The sequence below is a fragment of the Heterocephalus glaber genome, unplaced genomic scaffold (assembly GCF_053883595.1).
Source record: "Heterocephalus glaber isolate CG9 unplaced genomic scaffold, H.glaber_assembly_v1.0 deba00001465, whole genome shotgun sequence".
In the NCBI taxonomy this organism is placed as follows: Eukaryota; Metazoa; Chordata; class Mammalia; order Rodentia; family Bathyergidae; genus Heterocephalus; species Heterocephalus glaber.
In genome coordinates this window covers 17,092,093-17,112,691 of record NW_028258312.1, presented here as the reverse complement: position 1 = coordinate 17,112,691, position 20,599 = coordinate 17,092,093, and the positions used below count along the sequence as shown (strand labels likewise).

The window sequence follows — 20,599 nt, the reverse complement described above, 5'->3', positions numbered from 1 at the left end:
ATTGCTCACTAGAGAAATTGCTCCTACTCAAGGGTGAAGAAAAGCAACATTCAGGGTTTAAAAAGTCCTTTATAATAGTTCTTTTAAAATTTGCTGACTTATCTAAGTGAGGTCTCAGTTTTGCTTTTCTGCTCAGCAGTTTTTCTTTCTTCCATGGTAATTTTCCACAATGCAATATCAAGATCCAACCCAGAGTAATTTGTAGGCTGTCATCAAATAAAACAGTAGCTAGTCAATTTTGCAGGATGGATAGAAATTCTTAAGTTAATTGAAATAAAATTATTCTAGTCATGAACATGTGATGTCTATGCCTAATGAGAAATTAGTTATGCTGGCCAGGCATGATGCCACATGCCTAAAATCCCAGCTACTTGGAGGCTGAGGCAGGAGGACCACAAGTTCAAGGCTATCTGGGCCACATAGTGAGATTGTATCTCAAAATAAAATTTTAAAAGGACTAAGGATATAGTTCAGTGGTACAGCGCTTGTCTTGCCAAAAAAAAAGTTGCATTGTTAATTATTTTTGATATGCTTTAAAACTATAGGAATATTATTGTGTATAGAAACATCTAGCCAAGCTGAGACAATTTAGACTCTGAGCAGTAACTCTTCTGGTAACCTTCATTTAATTAATTTTTCCATGCTTTGCTTTAAAAAAAAAAGCATACATGTGCTCAGTAGCCATTTCTACATCCCAAGATTCCACTAAACATGGATCCCAACTACAGTGCTTTGTATAGCAAAGTATGTGGAAAGGCATCAATAGAAGTGACTTCTCTCCATCTTAAACAAAAGACTTTCTAGAATCATTCAGACATGTGTTTTAAATACTAAGGAGAAACAGTCTTCAGATCCAAAATGTATAAAACCAAAGTAGGTTCACCTTCATCTGGGGCCGATCAGCGGTAGTCTACAAGGAACACGGTTTTGAAAAGAGTGATGTGATGGCAAAGGCTGCAGATTGTCTCTACACACGAACTCAGCGTTAAAGGCATCCTCTCTGAGTCAGTGATATTTTGGTGGCATTCACTCAACAGCACATGGACTCCAAGGATTCTCCTAAGCTGTGACTTTGCAGTGGCAAAACCAAACAAACTGACTGTGAGAGGTGAGAATTCTTGCCCAAATCCTCTAGGCTGTTACATCTGTCATTCAGGTGGTTGGGAACATTTTGCCTTTGCAACATATAGTCTGAGTCCCAGCAAGTGCCTTGCAGAGTGTGTGCGCGTATGGCCGCCAGGTCTGGTCAGTGTCACCAACACCTCGGTAGTTTCATCTCGACAGCAAGCCCTCAGCAAAAAGAACGCTACAAGTCAGGCCCTGCTGCTTTCAAGACCTTGACGGCCCTGGCCAAAGCACGAACATTTGCATGTGTTCCAATTTATCTAATTATGGATATATTAGCATTTTCCCCCTTCCAGATGGTGATGTGAAAAAGGGCAACCTTTGAAACTCAGTCACCCAAGTTAATATTGTGTCTCTCTGTAGGTCAGCCTGGCGGCAAATACGTTAGGAACAATTTAGAGCTGTGTGTGCCGGGAACCAGGATTTGCTAGGTATGGGGGAGGGGACCGGTCTGGGAGTCCAATTTTCAGAGAAAACTCACCAGTTCCTGTCAGCTGAAAGAAACGTTTCAGGCACATGGTGGGTCAGAATGTTATTTTTATAATATAAACCACCTGGTCTCCTCCTCGTTTACCTCTGCTGCAAACGCTATTCCGCACACATACCTAGACCCAAGTCCCTGGTAACTATTACAAACGCACTTTGTACTGTGCTCCTTGAGGCTTTTTTCCTTTTTCTTTCTTTTAATTCTTTTTCTTTTCCCAAGTTAAGGTGAAGACAAGATGAATTGATCAGGGCTTGAGATTTTGGTTTATTTTTATAGTAGCTTTGATGTAAAAGGGTTCCATGAGAGGAACAGAGGGGTTAGGGAGACTGGAGTCCAGTGAGGAGGGGAGTTAGTACACAAAGTTAGTACATCTAGGAAGGGCTGGGAGACTCCTGTGGAGATAGTCCGAAGTCTTTATTTTTATCACAGGGACTTTTCTGATCTTTCCTTTCACCTCATTCTACTGTTCTCTTTGGAGGTCAGGCATCTCCATTCACTTGGCTTAATAAGAAAAGAAACATTAAAGTTAGGGAAAGAGGGTGGGGAATAAATAAAGGGTCTCATTAAAACAATATGCACTTCCAGTTTCACAGGCAAGTCATTAAAGTCTGATAATTAATTAGCTGACATGACTTTCAAATGGGATGGGGTTATAACTACCCTTCCTATCTTTGGGTCTCATTAGTTATAAACAGGATGCTTTCCTGTGGAGATTTCCACCAGGAAATAACTCCTTGAGAAGTTGTTACACTGCATAGCGTGCTGTACATCTGTGTCTATGTATACTAAAGGCAGAGAAGAGGTCATGGATGATTTCAAACAGAAATTGTTAGCATTAAAACAGCATTAGTCCTGGGCAATAGTTTCAATTTTATGGCAGGAACTAAGCCTTTATTTGAAATATGGAATGCTAAGGCCGGGCCTTATTTAATTACCAGCACAGAGAGCATTATAATTCCATTTAGTCAAATATATGAATTGATCAAATTTTCTCTTAGTCATTCTCTTCTGGGAAAAACTTAATTTTATAAACTGAGTTTATCGTGATTTAGATACACCTTCAATTCCCTGGACTTTGAGAGACCCGTGCAAAGCATGAAAGTGAAATGTGCTTATTGCCTTAAGTAATGTAAAACAAAATTAAACACATCTATCTTCTTTTTGGCGGTAAGGCCTTGGAAAAAAACTTTTTCTAGGTATTTTCCTAGGCAATAACATCAGTTTGAAAACCACGATGCCATAATAGTCAAAGGCCATTAATGAATGGAGTGCCCTTCCAGAGGTGAGACTTCTCATGGACCTCATCTGCTGAGTGTTCCCCTCTCACTCCCTCTGTGTGGTCTTGTTACACAACAACAAACACTGGTTGTAAGTGGGGAGAAAGTCAATCAGGACTTTGCCTGTGAAAATACTGAATGTCTCCACTTCATGTGGTGCCTGGCATTAAACAACTAACCTCAGAGTTACCCCCTGCATCTACACCTATGCTTATTTCTGTGAATCAGTTTTAACAATAGCAAAATATGTAAGTGAAAAAGACATGATACCCACACTTGAAATAAATCAAGCTATCACATCAATGTGTTAGCCAGGGAGCCCCCCTTTTTTTATTTAATCACATTTCATGCACATAAATAATTGCAGGGTGTCATACTATACTCAAGGGATTTTTTTTTAAACTCAAAATAAGAGTGGAATTCATTAATCCAAGTCATTTCAGCAGGCTCTATATGGAAGACCACATCACTGGCTTGAAAACAAAACCTGAATCACCAACCTTTTACATCAAAACATAAAATAAGATAAAATACTCAAGTTCCCTTTTGGATTTGGAAACAAAAACAGCTGCTGAAATAATGAGTGGCTCTCCTTCTGAGTTCGTAAAGAGGGGAGCCAGATGATGGTCTGATGGCCCTTGTGTTGCTCTTACTGTAAAACACGGAAATTACTGCGAGTTTTCATGGTCATGATATGTGGCCAGGGAAGGATTAACTGCCTAGACAAAATGGCATAAAGAAAATATGTTCTAAATGCATGAATTTCCACTTGTTGCCTGTAATATTAGAAGATGCTTTCTTATATAGGAGACACAAATAAGTACTAATGTGTTTCAATATGCTTCCTGAAAGTTTTATATGTCAATAGTTTATTTATTGTTTAGAAATTCAAAAATAAAATCATATTTTCACTTCTTGTTTTCTGCACTGTGCTAGTGTATGAAGGCCTAGTCTAGAGGCAGAGTTACAGCTATTCTTTCCTTCTTTCTTTCTCTCTTCCCCTCTTTCTTTCTCTTTTTCCTCCTTCCTTCCTTCCTTCCTTCTTGCTTTCTTTTCGTGGGTTGTGATGTTGAGATAACTAAAAATTCTTTAAGTAGTCTTCATGGACAGAAGCTTTCTATTTACTTCAGTGGTAGGTTTCTTTGCATAAAAACCAGTGGTTTGTGTCCACCAGAGCTTTTGACTGGACTGCTTTCCTTTGATTAATCAGAACATTGAAGTTCAGCCTGAATGCCACTTTTCTAAAGAATGAATGAGCATAATTAATCTCTTACAGCTTTTCTAAAACTATCTGAGACCAGAGGGATTAGTCCCACAGTCCAGTCCCACACTCCACTTTGAGTATTTTCAGTTGCTTGGCACCTCTGGAAGTGACGTGCACAGCTCAGTTAGAAGGCTACTGCTGGCATAATGGCTTCTCCATGTTTCAGCACATGGTCTCGGCATTAATAACCCATTGTGAAATGATTTGCAGTGCACAGGAGTGACATTTGATTATGTGAAAGGCATTGTAGGAATGAGCATGTAGGCTCGTAGAGGCCAAGTGCTGGCAAAAACATGGTGAAATGTTATATGGTGAAAATAGCATTTAGGATGGTTTCTGAGCTGACAAAGAAAAACGTAAGGACATTGCTTTAAGAGAGATTTTCTTTTTTTTTCTCTTGTTTTTTTTTCTCAAATCATATTTTGGGGGGCCAAATAGGTTAAGGGGCCAGAATTGGCAGCCAACCACCCAAATACATTTTCAAAACACATTTGATTCAGGAAATTCTGGATCTTTTTAAGCAAGGATGTTAACAATTCCCAGGGGAACCTTAAAATATGATGATTTAAACATAAGGAAAGGGAGACCCTGAAATGATCAGAGAAATCACCAAGAGCCCTCCCTGCTGAGAAGTTCGGATTTTCATTTTGTTTTCTGTTTTTTTAAAGGCCACAAGGAGGATGTTGGAACTCCTACCTTAGGGAAGTCCTATCATTTTGGGTCAAAATTTGTGAGTCACTAGGGAAATTCATAATTTTCAGGGTAGCAAAAACAAAAACAAGAACATTAGACTTTCTTAGACTCATATTCTCTACATTTATTCATTGACCTGCCAAATGTATTATATTTTAATCAGGTTTTTTTTTTTTTGATACTGGGGATCAAACTCGGGACCTTGTGCTTGCGAGGCAGGCGCCAGAACCACTAAGCTAAATCCCTGGCTTAATTAGGTTTTAATGAATGGACATATTGAATATGAACAAATCCATTGCAAGCCTGGGTGTGAATATGGCCAAAATTAGCTTTTCATTGTTATGAGGACTGACTGGGGGAAAAGTTAATATGCTCAAATTAAATTCAGAAAAAATATTTTTTTACATCAATTCTTTCAAATTCATCCACTTTCAATATTTTAATCAGAAATATATTTCCTCTCCAATCCCCTACCTTGCAGAGTTAGGTAGAATATCTTTGTTATGACTACATATAAAAATTGCAGGCATTAACTTCGTTTATTCTTGGGATTTGTTATTCACTCATTTGTGTATTCATTCAACAAACTTTATTAGGCACTTATTATAGAAAAATACAGTGCTTGAAGTCATGAGGGACATAAGGATATAGGCCCTGTCCCCAAGGAACTTACATTTTATTACAAAGACAGAGAATGCACATAAGTAACCTTAGCGCAAAGTAGAAATCATTAAGCACTGTGAAGAAACAGATAACTGCTTTGGGAAATCAGAGGAGGCAAGGATTTCTAGGAGGGAGATCGAAAGAATGCTCATTGAGAATGTGACACTGTGCAGAGTCCTGAAAGATGGAGCAGGGTTTAGACCTGAAGAAAAGGTGGCTACCGCTGTCATAAGTAGGTTACAGTGTGACTATGGGAATGAGGTCAAGGCATGGGCAGCGAATAGTTAGGCTGAAGTACAAAGTATCAGAAGAGAGAATTTCAGGAGATAAAGCTGGAAGAAAAAGTTGGCCCAGTTGGAGTTGTGTTAATGCTTGAATAGGGGTTTAAACCTTAGTCATAATTAACAGGGACCATTAGCCTCTCCTTACACACATACATAAAAACTTTTTCTCTTGAAATAATTTTGTAGTGAGAGAGTTAACAAAGATAATACAGAGTTTCTTGATATCCAGAAAGTAGCCTACATCATGCTTTTTTAATGTAAAGATTTATATAGTATTCTTATACTCCTATGATCACATCCCTTCTCTCACACTTGGTGGGGCATCTGTCTCGATTTTTTTCTTAATCAGAAGTGCCAAAAGTGTGCTTTTTATCTTTTCAGACACAGTTTTTGGTTTTGTCAACCAAGTCCGCCAGATTTTGTCCCATCTTATCAGCTCTCCTAAAGTTTCCCGAAAGGTACCTGTATATTCAATCTAATTTTAAAAACAGGTTAATGTATAAATGGAGATCCACCTTTCAGGCAGAATGCTTTCCCTAAGTCCTACGCAGCCATAGCTCTTGTCGTGATCCTGCTGACAATGTGGAAGGTTATTTCAATATGAAAACTTGTGATTCTCTTTAATTAAAAAAAAACTGCTTTTGTTATTTCCTTTCCTCTATTGTCTTTAGCTCTTCCTAGGACTCCTGTTAACATTCACTTTTATGGTTTACCTCCTGTCTCCTGTACTGTCTCTTTTCAATCTTTGTCTTTTTTGCTCTAAATTCTAGAAAGTTTACTTGATTTCTCTTTTTAGCTTTATTGTGCCTTACCAATTTCTCTGTCATCTGTACACACTCATCTATTTGCTCTTTATTTATTAATTGTTGTAATTTGGCAATGACATCTTAACTTTCTTGTGTCTTGCTTATTGTTTCTTCTATCAGTTTTAGGGATCGATATCTTCCTGAAATTTTCTGAGGATATCTGCTATAATATTTTCTTATGTTCTGTGTTGTCTGAATTACTTTGGTGATTTGTTTGCCTGGCTTGGCCTTTTATTTTACTGTATTGGCTTTCCTCAAATGTTTGCTGATCTTTAGTTCATTGACATTTTATGAGCAAAGAAGCCTATTAGTTTAGGTGGCCAATAAGAACTTTGTCCTTGTTTGAGTAAATGTGTTTCTCCAAATGAGAGGGCTCGTGGGAGCTCTGATGCTCGAGGAGGGTTGATTGGCAGACATCCTCTTAGAATGCTTGGTAATAGACCTGCAGGCACATGTGGGTCAGAAAGTCTCCCCCTCAGTTGCTGCCTTTCTTCCCTCTTCCTGCCCTCATCCTTGTCATTGGTGTCTGAAGTACATCAGGTTCTGTTCTCAGACTCTCATTCCATTTGTCCTCATCAGGCAACTCACTTCCATTCACGAGAGGTCAAAATCCACTGCTGACTACCACTCAGGTGAGAGGAAGGCAGTACCTCAGTGGCTCTCTGCAATTTTGAAAGCAATTCTTTAATGAGCCTTAAGATTACTCCAGGACACCCCTCTACTCTGCATTTGTTTATCTGGGCCTGGAGTTTGTTGAGCTCTTCTTTACTTTCAAAGTATGTTTCTCTTGTATGTGTTTAGACAATGGCATTTTTGCACCTGATGTTTTGGTTCCATGTTCTTCTAGAATTGCCTCAAAATTCAAAGTGGCAGTGGCGTTCTTTCTTGTTGCTCAGTGTTATTGCAAATTTACTTATTTTCAAGCACCTCTTTGAGATTTTAAAGCACTTTAAACTAGAAAAGAGGAGAAATGTGCTAAGTCCACTATTTTGATTCAATTGTGCGACTTTGCTGCTGCTCCTGTTGTTTTACATTCTGAGAGCAGTTCATCTTGTTTCTGACCCATCTCCAAAGGCTTTTTGAGGACTGGATAGTAGTCTCAGTCTTAGATGTCCTTCCCAGCCTTAATTATGACTTAGGTATTTGAAAGTCACTGATGACAATTAGACTAGAACATGCTTTCTCTCCAACTCCCCCCTGCCTCCCCGTCAGGGGACTAGGCAGTCCTTGTTTCTTAGGTCAAATTTACCACAAGAATGGAAGAGAGCCCTCTACATCCTTACTGAGGGACGCTGTGCTCTCTAATCTGTCATTGAAGTTGGATCCTGTACTTAGCACTAGAATTACTCTTCCACAGGTTGTGAAAGACCTTGGATTTATCACAGCTACTGGGCACACCTCAGTGGATCTCTAAACTGCAGCTTATGCCTGACCTTTGCATCTTCAGTCTGAAGATGCCACATTTCTTGGCTTCCATAAATTCCTTCCTTTGGTTCTTTGTCCCTTTCTGGGCAATCTTCAGATTTTTTAGAGAAATATTTTTCTTTTTATTCTCCCCCCAGAAAGGATTCCTAAGACCATTTCTTTGATCTTCTTCTGCATACCACACATTGGCAGTGGTACCTGCAGCCACAGCTTCAGCTCAGAAAAGTAGACATACAATTTGTATTTCTCTAGTTTCAGCTCCTATATTCTTCAGCTGGTTACACATCTCTGCCTGGCACTTCCAGGTACTTGACACTTGCTCCACCCTTTTCTTCCATGTACCTGCTCCCCCTCCTCTTTTTTTTTTTTTTTTGCCCAGTGGCTAAAGCCAAAGCTGTGGTATCATCTACCTCCTATGCCTATTGAAATTCTTCCGCTTTCCCCACCTAACCTGGCTGGCTTTGCAGCTCACCTTCATGGAACCCATGGCACTCATAGCTCACTTCCCATCAGCTGCTCAGCCTTTAGCTTTACATAGCTCTAAAGAATCTTCATGTCAGAGCAACCTTTCTGAAACACATTTGAATATAGCCTACAACTTCCTGGGTTCTGGTTTTATAGAGTAGAAAACCCATACTCTTTTGCAAGGTGTGATGGTCCCTTCGAGTTTGATATGAGTGCCTAACTATCCTTTCCCAAGGGACCTTACCCTATGGACTGACGCTGTCACAATTATGAAAGTGCCTATGCTTTCTTCTTGCTCCTTTGCTTTGCACAGCGCTCCTCCCTCAGAGACGGCCATATTTTCTTTCCCAGCTAGCCAGGATACCCTCAACTACACATCTCAGCTTGCATTTACATTCCCGAAGAATCCTGATTTCTCCTAGGCAGTGTAGGTTAGTGGGTCTGTTTATGAAAGTATACACTTTCCTTACTCCACAAAAGATTTGTTGCAATGAAACACAGATACATCAGGTAACAAAGATAAAGCAAATGAGTCAGGCACTAAATTTAAAGGAAAAGTAAAGGTAGAAATATAAACAATACCAGGTATGATGATAGTCTTAAAAATGATTGATATTAAGTTCTCTACACTCACACTGCAAAGAGCAACATAGAAATTTGCCTCTGGGCTTCTTAGTTGTCAAAGCTAAGAGATAAACTTGATTGTTTATGAGTTTCATAATGTCCCTAAACTGTAAATAAAACGTCTTTGCAAGGTACTGAAAATTGAGAGATAGTTTATTGCATTACGAAGTACTTATAAAGAGGACTGCTAAATTTAGAAGTTCCCTTCTTTATGCTTTCACTGACCCTTACATATCAGTGTAACTACCATAAAGGTCTTTGTACATTGATTTCCTCAGGGTATCATAACCCCAGGCCACTGCTTGCTATTTTTTAGTTACTCAATGAGAATTTGTTTCATATATTGGGTAAGCAGATATTGATGGTAACATAGGCAAGTGTTTTTGTGTGAATCAGTATACAACTAGAACTGTATCATCATTTACACTTAACCAACTGGCAGGGTCTTTATAATTATTATAAAAACAGTACTTGTAATACTTATAATGTACCAGATACTGTGCTAAACACATTAGTACATGTGTATTTCATATGACTTCCAAACATTCCTGTGGATATTAGCTCTCAACTCAAAGGTGGGAAGAGAAGAGAAATTAAATAAGTTTCTTAAGGGCAGACAAGTTACAGAGAGAATGTGGGCTTATTACATGTGCTTGATTGAACCCAGTGACTCTCAGCACTTCACTGCTGGTTCATGCTTTGGTGTGTGGTAGATTTATTAAACTGACTAACATTTGATTTCAAAATTCACAAAAGTAGAGATTCCTACTGATGGAAGGGCTCTGATAGAAGAGCTTTGCCACCATTTCTGAGGATGGTAAGTTTTATTTAAAAAAAATTTTAAGGAAAAGAGCAGCAGCTATCTGGCAAATAAAACACTGTGCTGTAAAATTCATTTTCTATAAAGAAATATCAGTACATATTCTCATACAGAACATTTCCATTTTTTAAAAATAGAACATTTGACTGATTTTCTGGTATATGTGATAAAACATGTCGTAACTCTGTTCCCTACATCCAAGAAAATTTATGATCTTACCACTTGAAGGGTTTGTTCTTCTTTTAACCCAGTTTACTTTCATTGACAATTGACGACGGCTGCTTCTTACCTGAAAATTGCCAAAGCAGCTCCCTCCTGGGAGAGTCACATAACTCACAAAGGGGGGCCCTGAAGAAGGCAGAGACTCATAGACCACCACGCCTTCACTTGGGAACGTGGCCTTCTGCTGCTGCTTGCTTTCCCAGAATTCCTGTAACATTGATACAACGTTCACTGAAAAAGATGGGAAACATCATAAATTATTAAGGATGGATATAACCTGGCAAAAACAAAATTTGATTTGAAGCTGGATTCTGTAACCTGGCAGTTTCAGTTTAAGTAGAGAATGTGTATAGTGGGGCTGCTTTCGGCTATGAGAGAATATGCCTTATTCAAATATATTTAAAGTATGTTAAAATATATCATTTTAATGCACATGTATATATTTCATTCTTGGTTTTTTGTTTTTTTTTTGGTACCGGGGATCGAACTCGTGTCCTTGAGCTTGTAAGGCAAGCGGGAGCACCACTGAGCTAAATCCCCGGCCCCAACATGTATATATTTCTTAACAAGCAACACTCAAGTGGTTTTGGCACTCTACTAATATTGCATGGCATCAAATTTACAAATTAATTTTTAATATCAAATTTAAAAATGTCACTCTTCCATCTTTGAGAATTTGCCTTAGTAGACAGTCTAGAGCTGTGATTATCTGTGGCCCTTTCACCCATCGCTCTTGGAGTCCAAAACCTGCAAAGTGAGCCGGGGATTTAGTTCAGTGGTTCTACCGCCTGCCTCGCAAGCACAAGGTCCCAAGTTCGATCCCCAGTACCAAAAAAATAAAATAAATAAATAAATAAAGACAGACCCTAAAACCTGCAAAGTGAAAGCCAAATGTGAAGGAAAGATGTAAGCAATGTAATTTTAATCTGGACTTACCATTTATAAAATTTAAGAGGAGGAATTAAGGAAGGCAAAGCATTTACGTTCCCTTTATCCAAATCTAAAGGAGGATGGAAGGCAATTGTGAAATAAGCAGGAGGCTGGAAAAATCCATGAGTGAAAATAATAAGTTGCCAACCTTGTTAAGGACAAGGTCTGTTATATGACTCCAGAAAACAGCAATGGCTGGAGCCGTGTGTTTTAGATTAAATGGCCTGTGATAGCCTGCCGAAGTTCCAGATCAAATTAGGTTGCTCTGTTTATCCTGTACTGCACACTGAATTGTGGAAATTAACAAGGATAATAGAATTGTGGAGTCAAAAGTGACCGTGTGGGTCATGTAGGCAAAGCTCTTCCTAATGCGGGGATTCCTTGCCAGCCCTCCTGACAGCTGCCTATCTGGCCTGTACCTGCACATGTGCGAGGGCCTGTACTTGGTCCATGTGAAGCAGCCTGTTTCAAGTTGGAATGGTTTGTGAAAAGGTGAGCTGAAATCTGCTTTCCTGTGAGGTCCATGCAGGGGTCCTCCTTCTAACTTCTGGGGCTGCACATCAGCTTACCTCCTTACCCTCTTGAGAGCCCACCACATACTTGAAAGCAGCCTAGCACATGTTGTTTTGGTCTACCTGCCATTTGCTCACCTTCTCCTACGAAGAGAGGTAAAGTTTCATGTGATCTCCAGGCGTGAAACTGGGCATTTAGTCCAAGTCAAGTCATTTAGAGGCAATGAGACTAAGAGTTTTGTTGGAAATTCCCATTTATCACTAAGGTGCTGCAGGGATGGGGGTAAGTGTGGCACTGCCTGAACAAGAAGGAAAGCTGGCTTGTGAAGAAAGTGCATAAAGAAGAGTAGAGAGGGGAGATGAAAAAAGACTAAGTTCTGATGACACAGCGTTCCAGCTTTGCCTAAATCCGGGATCCTTGATTGACTCTGAGTTATGTGAAACAACTTAATCTGCTTTTCTCTTTAGCCACTTTAAACCAGTATCTCTTGTTTGCCTAGGAAAGTACACTAACACAGACAACTCTCAGATTTCATGATAGTTTTTTCTTCTTTCAAATTTTTCTTTTGTGTAACACAGTGTCTATGCCTTTTGTTATTATTCTAAATATATTTTTGGATGTGGTTCAAGCTAGAGGAGATTGATGTTTTCTGAGGGTTTTTTTCCTTTTTTTTTTTTTTTTTTTGGTACCGGGGATCGAACTCAGTACCTTGTGCTTGCAAGGCAGGCAGCGGAATCACTGAGCTAAATCCCTGGCCCAGTGAGTTTTATATGGAAGCAAAAACATAAAGTGCACAAGCTTCCAATCTGTTTCCCAGAGCACTGGGCTCCTGCACCTCCTTCCTAGGTCACCCATCAGTTCCATGAAGTGCGGTTCAGGTAAATTCTGGAGACACTCAAGAGATCCGATGCCTGCATCTATGAAAAAACTTCAGTGTTTGGTACTTAAGAAGCATCTGGGGAAATAAACTGAGAAAACATAAGCCTATCAGGAGTGATAATTGAATGAATGAAAACATATTGAAGGGGTCAAGTTGAGAATTGATCATTCCAGAGTTTTTTGATTTGTTTAAAAATATTTGAAATAGTATTTCTACCAGTTGATATAACTCCAAATAGAATTAGAACTTTTATGTTCTAAACTATATTTTGCCCCATCCTCCTCCCCCATGCAATTCTGAAAAGACAAAGATTTACGAGTGGCCAATTTGTATCTGTACTTGAATTGACCTTCAGAATTCAGCAGAGATGTCCTGAAAATTGAAGCCTAAAACTAAAGCCAGGGTTGCTCTGCTAGGCAGGAAGGACCATTAGCTTCTTCATTTAAGTTAGTTCACTATTGAGTGATGTTCGGCTAAGACCTGGAGTAGGAAATTGAAGACTCACAATTATCTAGGTAAAATGAACACAAGGATTTTGGCACATTACAACCTTTTGGATTGAAGAATTGGAAGGTATGTTCCAAGTAAGATTTCTGCATGAATAAAAGCTGCAGTTTAAAAATTTTTCATTTTGCAATTTAGGAAGATTTTTTTGATGGTCCTATGGATGTCATCACCCTTAAAGTGTGCAACACATGTACATGCACACACGCAATCCGTCTTTCTATCTCTATCTGCTCTTGTTGACTGGAAAGCCAGATGAATGGAGTGGAGAGGGAAGAAGGACAGTGTGCGGTTTGGAATTCCAAAGATCAGTGTATCAGAGCATGCTCTATTTATGAAACACATGCTCCTTTATTTTTGTGAGGTAGCATAAGGAAAGCTTATGGACAACGGCAAAGTAAATGTGAGCAGAGAGTCAAGTACTGTTGAAAAAAACTAGCCACATTTGAGGCTGGGGCTTATGACACAGTTTTAGTCTCCAGGTGAATCTGTCTTCCATGCTGTAGAATAAACTGGAGCTACCAAGTGTGTGATCTCTATCCCTAAATCGAGGCCTCTACCTGCATAACGGCCCAGCTCCACCTAATTTCCCACAGGCTCACATGACTTGTGCTGCTTCATCTGAGCATTGTTCTCTTAGTCAAGCTCTTGACCTATTTTTTTTTTTTTTTTGGTGCCACGGATTGAACTTGGGACCCTGCACTTTCAAGGCAGGCAGTGGAACCACTGAGCTAAATCCCTGGCCCTTCACCTATTTTTAAATCCTTCCTCTTTACTTATTCCTTCCCAGGAGCCGTAAGTATGCATAAGATTATGAATAAATGAATTAATCAATCAATTAAATGAGACACTCAATCTTGGAGCTTTATTTCTGGCTACAGGTTATTAAAATTTTCCAGTTATAGCCAGGCTGGTAGAAAGAATATTCTACAACTATTTTTGCTTCCTTACTTTCTATTGATTTTTAATCCAGCACATTCTGGCTTCTTCCTTCTATATTTTTCCACCAAAACTACTTTGACAAATGACATATATTCCTATAACAAATAACATCAATTCCTAATTTTCAGACCTTATTCACCTCTTAGCTGCATTTGATAGTTGTCAGTTTTTCTAGAAATTCTCATCTAAGCTCTTCTGACATTATTTCTTCCTGATTATAGTTCTCTCTCTCTCTCTATTTGGCCTAGTCTCTTACATGGGCTTTTCTTGTTCTATTCATTCCTCATGTTGGTTTCCAGGATAATCTTGCCTTGTTTTCTCTTGCTTCTTTCTCTACTGCTGTTCTTGAAATCTCTGACCCTATATACCATAATGTAAAACGACAGTGCCCAAACTCTTCTCCAAACTGTAGCCCCAACTTTGCTCACAGACACTTCCATTTGGACAGTGTTGCACAGGTTCAATGTATTTTTAAAGTCAAGTTATTTTCTTTTCCATTAGCTCATCTCTGCCTTCTGAATTTTTTCTTTCATTTTGTATTACTTGGATAGTGATATTATCATCTACACAGTCACCTAAATCTGAAATATAAGAGGAAATTTACATTTCACTTCTTTCCATATCTCATGAATGCCAAAATTTTGTCAATTCCACATTCTTAATGTCTCCACAGCTATCACTGCTTCTTAGTCCATCTTGTCATTGCTGCATTGGCTCATGCTCATATGTCACCTCACGTAAATCCCTTTTTTGCTTCCTTCCTTACTTGTAGAATAAGTAAGTCCTCAGAGAAGCATAGAAGACCCTGTGTCTTGGTACATTCTCTTATTCTTTTTTTTTCTTAAATTCTTTTATTGGTACATTTTCGGTATACAATACGTTTACATTTATCATTGGGTGCTTGTACCTGTACATGATGAATCTTGGTTCTTATTTTTTCCCCATTCCCTGTGCACCCTTCACCCCCTCCACCCTTTCCTATTTACAAAGACTTTGTTTCTGTTTTTCTCCTTTTCTTATAATTTTTCCTATCCCTTTCTCCTCCCACTTCCCCTACTCCTTTGAACCTTTTCTTCCTATTTCAAATTATCAATTATTCATTTTAATCCTTATTTACACTTTCAGTTTCTCACACCAGAGAAACTGTTCGGTATTTACACAATTGTGTCCTATTTATTTCACTTAAGAGGATGGCCTCAATATACATCCATTTAGCTATAAATGTCTCGTTTCTCGTTCTTTATGGCTGACACTCTCTTATTCTTAAATTCCTTTCCCTAAGTTCACCTCCACGCTTCTCATCCCCCCATGTTTCCCACAGTACTGGCAAGACCCGTACTTCTTTTCATTCCCCTGGAATGTCCTTCTTTTCCACAGTTTTCTTGAATGGCACCTACTCATTTTTTTTCAAGACACATCTCTATCATGAACTCCTTAGTAATAAAAACAAAAATAAAATAATTGCTAAGCTTTTGCTACCTCAAGTGCAGTCAGTCCCCTGAGAACCATCCTGGACAGCCCTTGGTGACTTGTTAGAAAGGCAGGACCTTGGATCTTTCCCCAGGGACACTGAACCAGCTCTTCATTTGAAAATGATTCTCAGTCATAGAATAATGTGCAGTTGAAGGCACATGAAAGTTTGAGAAATCCTGCTGTAGGAAGAAGTGGCTAAACCCACCTCCCTTATCATATACTTATTATGTGCCAACTACTATGCGTCTTCTCATTTAAACCTTACAACACTCCACTGAAAAAAATATTATCATCTACAACTTACAGTTGACAAAAGAAGCTCAATGTACAATTACATGGCCACAGAGTTGAAACCTAACCTAGTTCTGTGTGTGTAGTCTATGTTCTTTGCTCATTCCATGATACGCTCTAATATAATAGAACTTAAGTCATTTTCATGCCTACCTAGCTCTACCAGTGATGTGACACGGTTCTAGCACAGAGAAGTCTTACTAACTAAGCATTCTCTGTTCACGTGGATCGGCATCCTTATGGCAACCAGCAGTACTCTGCTCTAGCTTGAAGGCATGGTATAAATATCCCCAACTGTATGAGTAAGAGGGGGCTGCAACCAAACCTCCTGTTTTCCTGCTTCTTCTTTCAGGGAAGGTGGATGAAGAAGGTACCTCAGGAGGAATAAAAGGAAATGACTAAGGACCACACAGGGGCTTGTAGGAGGCTTTCCAGGTAGAGGGTATGAGCAAAAGACAAGGTCAGTTCTCTTGGGCTGACTGTGCGTTCTACTTCAGGTCAGGAAGCTGGAGTGTAGAGCACATCATTTTTAGCTGTGCGTAGTTGCTCTCAAAATTTAGTAACCCCCCCTTTGAAGTTTCTAGTCTCTGTCCAGGTACACTAAAGGAAAAGGGCTCTACCCACAACCAGGACAAAACCAGTGGTCCTCAGGTAAATGTGGACACAGGACACAAGAGAGGCTTGATGGAAACACAGGACAAAATCTGGCTGCTGCTGGCATCAAGACAAACAGAGCAGCACTTTTGGTGCAGCGCTCAAAACGGTTCATCTTTCGGTTTTGCTTCTGTCATGGAAACCAATGTTTGATAAAATATAAAGAAATAGAACATCAAATGGTGGGGGCTGGGGGTATGATCAAACTTCTTAATCCATTCTCCTGCCTGGAATTGCTTTCTGGGACACAGTGATAGACCCAGTCAGCAGTTTTGAATATTTTGGGTATCAACAAGAAGACAGTTTTCTCTGTTTATAGATATTGGTATGGCTACTTTCTTCTTCAGTGTGCTTTGAAATTTGATCATGACTGAACTTTAAGAGTAGTGATTAAATCTCCCAGCAAGTCTTTTATAAGTGAGGTTTACATTTCTTCCCTCCTCAGCTTTCCGTTTTTATTACAAAGGCTTTCTCAGTTAACCGATAGAGACATCTATAATTGGCCCACCTAGGCTATCGGACCTTTGACCCCCTCCAGCAGAAATCCTCCATCAGTTTCATCCAGGACATTCTCCTTACTTGTCACTGAACACACAGTGCTTATTTGTTATCTGCTCCACTTGAAATTCTCTCTCCTACCTTGAGTGTTATTTCTGCTTCTCCCCTTTCCTCTTTCCATGTATTTTACTTCCACACTCCAGAGGAAACACCACCTCCTCTGTTATGCCTTATCCCCCAATTCCAGCCAATAGGCATCTCCTTTTCTGAGCTCTGATTCTATTAGCTGCTCTGTGTCTTAGCACTTAATCTCCTATAAACCATGCTAATAAAATGGATATGGTGCTCCTGGCTAAATTTATCAAGTCAGACTTGGCTGGACTTCCTTCTGGCCAGAGGAATGAAACAACTTGTGGTAACAATTCATCTAATAGAGTACAGTTTTCTGTTACTTAACCCACAGCAGACTGTGTGATTCTAAAGGGCAGGGACTCTGGTTTATTCTTCTCTACAGCCTCTGTGGTATCCCGCACAAGGCTATTCAACTAGAAGCAATCCTCAAATTTATTTGCAATCTCAGCACACTCTAGTCCAAACATTGTAGCGCAACTGAATGAATGTGTAGGTCAATGAAGTTCCCTATGATGCATAGAGAGGTCAGCATTTTCTTCTGTAACAGGAATTTTTATGTATGAACCTTCATGGTGTCCACACAGGATAAGTGTGATGGTGGCAACTGTGCCCCAATTGGGGATGGCAGAGAGTGCAAAACGATGAAGTCTAATCAGAGTAGGCACATGACTGCTTCTTTGCTTGGATTGCACCTTTATAATAATTATGGCTTGGGAAAACCCTAAATGGGTATGCTAATACCCCTGTCTTCGATGCCAGCTCTGATTTATGTGGACTTCCTGGAGTGCTCTGTTGAAAAGGATTTAAAAATAGTTTCTGGGATCAGTAGACCAGAACACCATAATTAACCAGCAATGTGGTAGACATAGTCTATGTGTCAGCCCTGACCTTGATAATATGAAGTAATAAAGAAGTTCACGACAGGTCTCTGCCCACAGAAACTTATGATCTGACTGGAAAAATAATATATTCATCATATAATTAGCGAACAAAATATTAGAATACTAAACTGTAGAACAGAGATGATGTTAAAGTAATATTTAAGGCTTAAAAGTTTGTGGCACAGTAATTACATAAATGCAAGGGGGAACATAGATGAACGTGGGCTGAAAGTGTCAGGAGAAGTCTACATAGGAGGTGAGCCGTAGTAGAGCTCTTCTCGGAGGAAGGAGGTTTAGACAGGTGCAGGGGAAGGAGAGAAATTGTGCTCTTCAAGGAGTGAGGGTGGTGTTAAACAAGAGTAAGAGAACTAATTGTGCCACCACTGAAGAACTACGTGAGGAGTGAAGAATCTGAGAGGATGATACTTTGCTATGCTGATTACTCTGACCAGAGGCACAGCCTGGAGGGCAGGCAGTGGCTCTCTCTGAGCTCCGGTTGTCTGCCTAAAAATGGGTTCTTCAAAAGCAGCTCATACCTTCTCTCCGCAGAAAGCTTATCACAGGAGAGAAGACTGGAGGTTGATAGGATGTCCACACAGACTGTCACCTATTTTTTTAGGCCAGCTCTGAGACAAGTGTTACTACCAGAGAGACTTTTATCTGCATAAAACAGCCTTTATTCACTGTATATTTCCTCCCCAACCCTTCCATAGCTTGTGCTTCTACCACCCCTAGAAACCTCATGCCATTGTTTCCATAACTCAGGATACTACCTATATTAGCTTGATTATCTGACCCTTCTCTGACTCTCACATTTAGTGAGAACCCTTTATATAAATACATAGTTGAAAATATGTTTCCCCTGTTGATCTCTCTTATGTCAATTTAGTTTGTAGCCTAGCCATGGAACCCTTTATTCTCCTATAGAAGTGACAGGAAAGGATGCCTTCAGGAAGAGGGTAACATTTGACAAGGGACAGAATAAGGAGACTCAGTTTATTTTACTGATTAGAAATAACTCCATTGATCTGGCATCCCAGGTTCACTAAAATGGAAAACAAAGTCAGAAACCCAGAGTCCTTTGCTTTTTGGCCTTGCCCAGGGTGCTATGCAGCTTGTGGTTGGTAGCTTCACCTGTAAGAAGGTAGAGCCACAGGAAGGGTCCAGACACTTGCAGAAAATGTGCAGTTACTCTTGTGCCTCTGGGAGCCCAAGGCAGACCAGTTCCCTGAGAGAAAGTTGGGTACAGAAAGCCATGAGAAGTGGACTAGAGATGAAGCAAGCAACAGAGTGCTCTTCCTACAGCCTGGTAAAAGTCTGAAGCCCATTCCAAGAAAGACATTAATAACTGGATACCCAGAGAGTTTTATTCTAAAAATATACATTTTATATTTTCACAAGTTGGATGCCATGGAAATACCCATAGGGACACATGATCTGTGTTTTCATATAGAAGCTATGAGACCTTGAGAATTTCAGTGCCCAGTAGATAACAGAATAGGTTGTAGAAGAGTCCTTAAATGTAGGCCCTAGTTCATACACAATTAAATGTGTACTACATATTGTCTCCTTTTTTTTTTTTTTTTTATCAACAGGCAAGCACTTTATTGAATAGTTAAGAGCCTTTTCTCTGGAGTCAGACTGCCTGGGTTTGAATCCCATCTATGCTACTGCAAGACACCTGACTGCTCTGTGGTTCAGCTCCGCATCTGTGGATGGCACTACCCAGAGTTGCTGTAAGGCTTAAAATGGAAAACGCTCCCAATGAGGCTCACATATCGTAAGTACTAGAGTGTTAGCTATTATTTGTGATTAGATACAGCGAAGAAAGGCATAATTACATGTTTGCATACTGTATCTTTGAAAGCAGCTATTCCTTGATTGGAAACCATAGCATTAAATATTCTAAAAATAGCCTACAAGTTTGAAAATTCTCTAACTGAACACATCATGTTATTTATTTCCAAGATGTAGGAAGAGTTCAACAATAGAAACAGAAAGCTCTTTTGACAACATTCTCTGTTAAAATCAAAGTTCCATAATAGCCAAAAAATAAATAAATGAAATGCTACGTGTCACAAGATCAGGAAACATGGATTTTATCCCAGTTTTTCACTTTATTTTTTTAATACAGGGTCTTCTGATATTGCCAGGCTAGTTCCAAACTTGGAATTTTCCTACCTCAGCCTCACAGTAGCCAATTTTTCACTTTCGAATAGATGGTAAATGCAATAGCCCTGCTCTAGAACAACTACAGAGGGGAATTACCTTTCATTTTAAATTAATGTGCAATGACTACATTTGCCCCAGGAAAGTAGAAACAATATATTTCATTGCCCATTTTAGTTACCTAAGTCTTACCTAAATTCTACATAGAAGATCGTCATTTGTCTGTAAAAAGGGGGATGTTAAAAACCTGTCATACATTTATCAGAAAAGAACCAATTTCTTTAAGCCTTACATAAGGCACAATTCTAGCTAGCAGAGTAAAATTTCCCTTGCCAAAAACAATGAAAGACACATTGGAAAGGCTGCCATTTAAGGATAAATCATTAAGAGATTTTCAAGACGATTAACATATTTTCAACTTGATTCTCTGCCTCTGAACAGATGGATTTATGCTATGTAATATTTTAATATGACCTTTAATTAAATTACCCTAAGCAGGTGTTCGTTTTAAAATAAAGTTAATTAGCATTTTTATTCTAGCAATTTAATCATGTAAAATGTACTCTTACCAGTTTGA

The 20,599-nt window shown here is 39.2% G+C and overlaps 1 protein-coding gene and 1 long non-coding RNA gene across 3 annotated transcripts in view; one reads left to right on the top strand and one right to left on the bottom strand.

The window, feature by feature from the left end:
- LOC110348514 (uncharacterized) overlaps nt 1–20,599 on the top strand; it is a 70,303-nt gene that overhangs the window by 33,928 nt on the left and 15,776 nt on the right. For both annotated transcript variants that reach the window (XR_015438940.1, XR_002393818.2), the window contains exon 2: nt 19,449–19,633. This is a non-coding gene — a long non-coding RNA (uncharacterized LOC110348514). The remainder of the gene's footprint in view (nt 1–19,448; nt 19,634–20,599) is intronic.
- The window catches only part of Lix1 (limb and CNS expressed 1), a 49,530-nt gene that overhangs the window by 21,331 nt on the left and 7,600 nt on the right, over nt 1–20,599 (bottom strand). Inside the window, exon 2 of the mRNA XM_004841725.3 lies at nt 10,223–10,386. Coding sequence (XP_004841782.1) covers nt 10,223–10,386 — 164 coding nt within the window. The remainder of the gene's footprint in view (nt 1–10,222; nt 10,387–20,599) is intronic.